Source organism: Scardinius erythrophthalmus, assembly GCF_964197995.2.
Source record: "Scardinius erythrophthalmus genome assembly, chromosome: 16".
Taxonomy (NCBI): domain Eukaryota; kingdom Metazoa; phylum Chordata; class Actinopteri; order Cypriniformes; family Leuciscidae; genus Scardinius; species Scardinius erythrophthalmus.
In genome coordinates, this window is record NC_138236.1 from 33,846,516 (window position 1) to 33,853,194 (window position 6,679).

Consider the following 6,679-nt stretch of genomic DNA (forward strand, 5'->3'; position numbering starts at 1 on the left):
CCTTAAGACGAAACATAAATATATAAATAAAGGGGAAAAAAACGGAGCCATCAGCAGAGGTTTGCGCAGGTCGATAAAGCTTTTAGATTTGGAGATGTTTTCTATTTCCTGGGGCTAAGAGTTGTTAATGGAGCTTAAGGAATTATCTTATGGTTCTGTGTTTTGAGAGCAGTTTATTTCAGGGGTCCCTGTGTCCCCTGTCGAGTCTGAATATGCTGCTGTCAAAGGCGCTTAATGAAAAGTAACGCGTCGCTGATTACAGTTTGATTCGGTTTCTATGTAAAAGCGCCGTTAATTCAGCATCATCTCTCTCTCTCTCTCTCTCTCTCTCTCTCTCTCTCTCTCTCTCTCTCTCTCTCTCTCTCTCTCTCTCTCTCTCTCTCTCTCTCTCTCTCTCTCTCTCTCTCTCTCTCTCTCTCTGTGTTTGACACGCCTGAATGAGTTAGTCAAACCATCACACCTCCTCCGCCCCCTCTCTCTCTCCCTCTCCAAACCCTGCTTTACGATAGGAAAGTTTCTTGAAACAATATTCGTATACAATATTATTCGATGTGCTATGATAGTATTATATTCTGTTCCCCATTTTTCTTTGATATTTTGCGTTCTGCTCTGTATATATATATATATATATATATATATATATATATATATATATATATATATATATATATATATATATATATATTTTTTTTTTTTATCTTAATATATTATTATTATTATTATTATTATTATTAATATAAAATATATATTTTATGAGTCAATTATTAAGTATTAATAAATCTGGCATTTTATATATATTTTTTTTGTGTGTGAGTGAAAAATAATGCTCTTTATTTGGAGACAACACCATCACCACCGTTTGTTGTGCATTGCGTTGTAGACAAAACACGTTTTTTTCAAATGTCTTTGTCCAGGGAGAAGATCTCAATCGTTTGGCTTTCACATTGAAATTCATCACTGAAGCCCCTCTCAACGGACCCCAGTCCTCCAGGGGCCACACTTTCACCATCACTGTCAACTCCTGCCTTTGACTGCGTGTTTTTGCCCTTTTATCTCGACCAACTAATTCTCTTGCCCTTTTCACTTAGAGACGCGCCCCGGTGAAAAAGCCTCAGAGTACAGAGAACCTCCACAAATTGAGGGGTCTGTGTCAAGATGAACATTTCGAATGATCTCGCCTTCTAACCAAATAAACGGCCTGTCTGGATAACTCAGGCCATCTCAAGTGTTGGGTCAGGGTAAAGGATTTGGTGCTTCGATAATATTATCAGAGGGAGAGAGAGTAGAAATCAATAGAGTGAAGTGAATGATGACTGAAAACATCCCAATTACAGGCTGGTTATGGCGGGTTAATGGAGCTCATCCAGCGCTGTCTTATGGCTCCTGAGGGCCTCATCTCTCCCATCAGAGGACGAGAGGGAATGATAAAGAGTTATTGAGGAATTATTACAAAGCCAAACACAGTAAACACGAAACAATCACTGTGGAGAACATCATATGCATTATTTAGAGTGGACAGTCGGGCCATTTGTATTATTGTTATGTCATTACTTTGACATAATAAAATGACTTAAAAAAAAAAAATCTGTATAGGTAATGAAATTACGGCAGGATAAAAATCCTCCCATGCTGTGACTTCAACCCTTTAGTGACAAATACAAATAAAGCTTAAATCACTAAATTTAACCAAGCAGGTGAATTTAATCGGGAATAATGCTGCGTATGTTCAGAACCAGGGACAGCGACTCTGATCGATACACAGAACAAAAGCTTCGGAAAATTGACCGTTTATTGTAGTGAGCAGATTTGAACATTCCCCAGTTTCGAGGAGATCTGTGCATTTGTGCGATACTTTCTTAACAGTGACACTTGTGAGCCGTTGTAACAAGGTCTGAGTTCGTCTAAAAGAATAATCATTAAAAACTAGCAACATATGCATGCCAAAGAAACAATAAAAGCCGAAACCAAACTAGGCTGTAAACTTTTTTTTTCTTTTTTTTTTCAATCTTTCAGAACATAAACCTCAGTTGTTAATTTACATAATCTGAACGTGCGTCAACCTAACCAATAAATATATATAAACCAATCCCTTTTGTTGGACCATCGCCAGTGATGTGTAAACACAGCAATAAATACATACATTTTCCCATGACAGCGCAATAATTTTATGTAACAAAACGTATTTGGGCCCATCGATTCACAGTCTGACATTTGTTATCTGTTGCGTAAACTGAAAATCGTAAACGGCTATTCCAAACAGTCCTCCTCGCTTTTGAGGGTCATTTGGTGTGCTAGGAACAGAATATTTTATTCACCCCCTTTGGAAAAGTCATACTGTCCTTACTGGTCTCTTGCTGCTGTGTTTTTATCACGTTGCTGTTCCCTACGGAGCGTCCAAGGGCTCCAGTCTCTAAGATTGAGCCTTTGGTCGTGTTGGTCCAAGAAACTGTAGTGTTCGTCTGTGCTTGGTTTAAGGAGCTGTGTCTGAACAAGGGGTCGTGAAAAACTCCATCTACCCAGTTTCTGAGAGTCGTAACAGGTGAATCCTGCTGTCTTTCCAGGCCGTTTACAGGTGAGGAGGCGGAGGGTGATGGCTGACATCTAAGCATACATGAGGAGTACTCTGTGGGGTTCAACGAGGTCGCGGTCTGGGCCAGAGACCAGATGCGGGGTTTGCTGTCCAGTAATGGATGGCCCTGCTGCTGGAAACACGTTTTGACGTGTCGAAGGTCGTGTTCGCAGTCTTCGGATGTGGATTTCAAGCAGCTTTTGGTGAGATCGCGCTCAGCTTCGAGCAGACCGGGAATGGAGAGTTTTGGCGATGGTTCTTTGATGCGATCATCGGTGGTCGCCATGTGCGCGTTCATGTGAAAGCGGTGTTTGAGTTCACACTCTGAGCTCTCAGACTCGATGGTGTCAAAGTCGTCCAAGTCACTCAACTGAAGTTCTTTGTCTTCTCGACTTTTGCTCTCTGTTAAAAAATAGTGATGGGAAGTAAATGTAGAGCGACAGAGAGAACAATAAACAAGCTTATAAATTGCTAAAAATATTTGAAAAACACACACCCGAAACAACAGGCTATGCTTTGATTAATATCATTCATGAAATAGGTTTTACATATTACGCTTAACAAATAGTACGTTCTCTTACAATAAAATAGTAAGAATGTGATATGTATTAAAGAAGTAATTAAATAAAGTATTGATGTGAAGACCATTTTAATAGAAAAAAGTTTTCCAATGTAATGAACTTTTTTTTTTTTTTTTTTTTTAGCCTACAGTGATGTCTCTCGCCAGACTTTTAAAAGTTTGTGCTGGCGCTTTTCCAGACAGCTCAAGGCAGAAAAGTTTAACTTTAAAAATTAAGATAGCAATAAAAAAAGGGCCCATTGATTTTTGTGAAGAATATAATGGGACTGACCGTCATCATTGGTTTCACTTTTGATTTGATCTTCTTGTGACCCATCCTCATCATCATCATCGTATTTCTTATCGTCTGACCCCTTGTTTCTTGGTGGCCATGTCATCTTGTTCTCTTTCTTGAGTCTTCTTCTGGCGTTGGCGAACCAGGTGGACACTTGCGTGAGGGTCATCTTGGTGATGATGGCCAGCATGATCTTCTCTCCTTTGGTGGGATAGGGGTTTTTCCTGTGCTCCTGGAGCCAGGCTTTCAACGTGCTCGTCGTCTCGCGTGTGGCGTTCTTTCTTCTAGTTCCTCCTTCCATAGATCCGTATCTGTGATATGAAATAAATAAACGTATGTTGTTGTGGTAAAAGTTGATGCAAATGTGTTTGCAGTGCTTAGAAATACAAGGACTTTATGTTTTATGCTGTTTCCTTAATCCATGCATCGCGTTTATTTTAGAAGCATAACAGAGCGCACAAATTGCTTGATCGAGTGCACACAGAGTGCACCGGCCAAGTATCTGGCCATTAAAGCACTTCAGGGGAAACCCTGAAGGGCAAACTGTCAAGAGCATGATATAACATAAAATATGCATCAAAGAAAGTGACCTGAAATTGGTTTATTGAAAAAGATACATTAAATGCTTTTGTAAGTTTATAGGGCGATTGCGCTAATTATTCCATCAATATGTTGAACGCGGCCTATGAAATTGATCCAAATGAACTGAGTCCTGCACTTGTTAATTGGCAATCAGAAGACTCTAATGAAGGCCGCTATTCAATACCTGTCATACTGGTACTGTCCCAGGGAGGGATCATATGGGTAATATGCGGCAGCCTGTGTAATTCCCGCATGCGCAGACGCACTTCCATCTTTGGCATCAAATGTTCCCTGGAAATAAACACAAGACCTGTCAGTAATGACATTCGTGCGATTCAACTTTACATTTATGATGCTTGTCATGATAATAGGTTCTTGCTAACATGCAATATATTATGCTAATTATTATGCCATTATCCTATGCCATTATCCTAAAGTCAAACTTGGACTTAATATAATATAAAATGCATCAAATGCTTAGTACAAATGCATCAGTTCTGTAATCATTTATTCAGTAGGTACTAAAGAAATATAAGGTTAATTTGCTGATATTTGAACATCATTTTATAAACGTTCCTTTTTCTCAGATGTAGAAACACATTCGTTATACAGAATTGCGGGGATCTTAACATCATGATGCATTGCTAGAATGCATGCTATTATTATAATGTATAACTGGATATGTTTTAAACTCACCAAAGAGTAGAAAGCGGAGGCGTCAGCTCCATAGGTAACATAATTCCCATAGCCCTGACTGCTCGTGTACGGGTTCCCGTAGACTCCCAGCGCAGCGGCGGAGCTCAGCTCGTGCCTGGCGGTGGCCAACAGTCTACTCTCATACACGGGACAGTACACGGGCGTCTGCGCGGACGAATCCGAGATGGACCTGGTGCTCGACTCGCAGCAAGATGTCAAAGAGTTGGTGGTCATGAGGAACTGGAATGATTTGGAAATGTCACAGGATAAATAAAACACCAACCTGCATACCTCGGAAAAATGTGTGTTTCCTGTGAAAGTTCTTTTATTTTTTATTTTTTTGGCAGTGCCCACAGTCAGCCCCCACAGGACAATGCATTTTATGGATCATGGCCAAAAACAACTGTTGTCCTCCTTCCCCCTGTCATCACATCTGCACTTTTGCATGTGTCTGTGACTCGAACGCGTGTTAGTAGATTTGTAAAATGATAAGCGCAGAGGGAAGCCCTGAATTGCATCGCAGAAATCCCATTAAACCTTTATCTTTTCGTCTTTATCGCTCGCATTTAACCCCGCAGCGCACGTGAGCGCGTTTCCCCTTTAAAGTTCACATTTGAAAAAATCTGAATCAATGCAACAATAAGTGCGCGATAACGACTCTTACCTGAGGTGCAGAAGAGTAAGGATATCCGAATTGAGGATAGGACATTGTAGAGTGATCCCCGTTTCCCCGAAAGCAGGCGAGACTGCAGGTCTGCTGTGTTTCACTGTACCGATTGATTGGTAAAGCATAAAGCTGCCGGACGCTTATAGGGCGAAGCGCAATACTACCATGTTTAATTTGCTTAAACGCCTTCCTGAGGATGTTCAATAGATGCCCAGTTTGGATGCTCTCTCCTATCGCTCTATTAAACTTCTACAACACTGCCGCGCACATCGTAAAGCATTTGGCGAATTTCCGCCTTTGATGTCAGAAATACATATTTTGCGTTATAAAAACTAGTATTAAACACGTCAGCCCAGATGCGGGTTGTTTTAAACGCCGGTGGCTCTGACGTCAGAAGAAACCCAGTCAAAATGACCAGACTCTAACTTTAATATGCATTTCTCTGGATAAAAATCCCAACGAGTGACAGGGAGGTGGGGGTGGAATTTTAAGGCACAATGGGCTTGTAATTGAGCTTATCAATTAGACTGAGCTTTGAAAAGAGATATGCAATACTAAAATGTGCCAATATATCGGTTTATCAAGCGCCTTTTCATCTCAATTTATCAGAATTTCAATACATAATTCGGTGGTTTGCCTACATTAATAAACACTTACACTTTTTATTTACCTGTTCTAAAAAAACCCAGAAAATTCGAAAACTCATAGTTCAGATATTATTAGACGTATTTTACCTTCTCGTGGATTGAAATTGTATTGTGAGCAGTTTATTCAAACTAACGCGCCCCAAATGAGATATTGATATTAATATGACTTTATTTTAGTACATAGGACCCTGGAAGTGCAATACTTATATAAAAGTGCACTATTTGATTTTTGTACGTCTGTAGAGTTCAATATTTTATCACTGAAATAATAGAAATAAACATGTTTTGCGAGGTTTAATAAAAGTGTTCTATCTATCTATCTATCTATCTATCTATCTATCTATCTATCTATCTATCTATCTATCTATCTATCTATCTATCTATCTATCTATCTATCTATCTATCTATCTATCTATCTATCTATCTATCTATCTATCTAAAGTCTGTGCATATGTCTGTTCATGTAAAGGTCTTCATTTCACCATTGAGAGTGATGAAAGTGTAGGTGCACCATGGTGTGTTGCTGACTCGCTTAGAGAAGCCCAGGTTCAGACATGTGAGAAGCCCCGGGGTCACAGTCAAATTAATGATGATGTACTTCTCTTTTCCCCAGCTGGAAAACTGCCTGCAAGAAACGAATCTGCCCGCAGTGACAGCTCGATTG

General features: G+C 39.8%; 1 protein-coding gene across 1 annotated transcript; it reads right to left on the reverse strand.

Moving 5' to 3' along the window:
* Positions 1–1,773: 1,773 nt before the first annotated feature.
* irx4a (iroquois homeobox 4a) lies at positions 1,774–5,832 on the reverse strand. Its single transcript, XM_081388241.1, has 5 exons — positions 5,366–5,832; positions 4,702–4,941; positions 4,190–4,296; positions 3,421–3,734; positions 1,774–2,971 (listed from the first exon to the last, which is right to left on the reverse strand). Exons 1-5 carry the CDS (start codon positions 5,408–5,410, stop codon positions 2,292–2,294), a joined length of 1,386 nt encoding a protein of 461 aa, XP_081244367.1. The 5' UTR covers positions 5,411–5,832; the 3' UTR covers positions 1,774–2,291.
* Between the last annotated feature and the right edge of the window lie 847 nt (positions 5,833–6,679).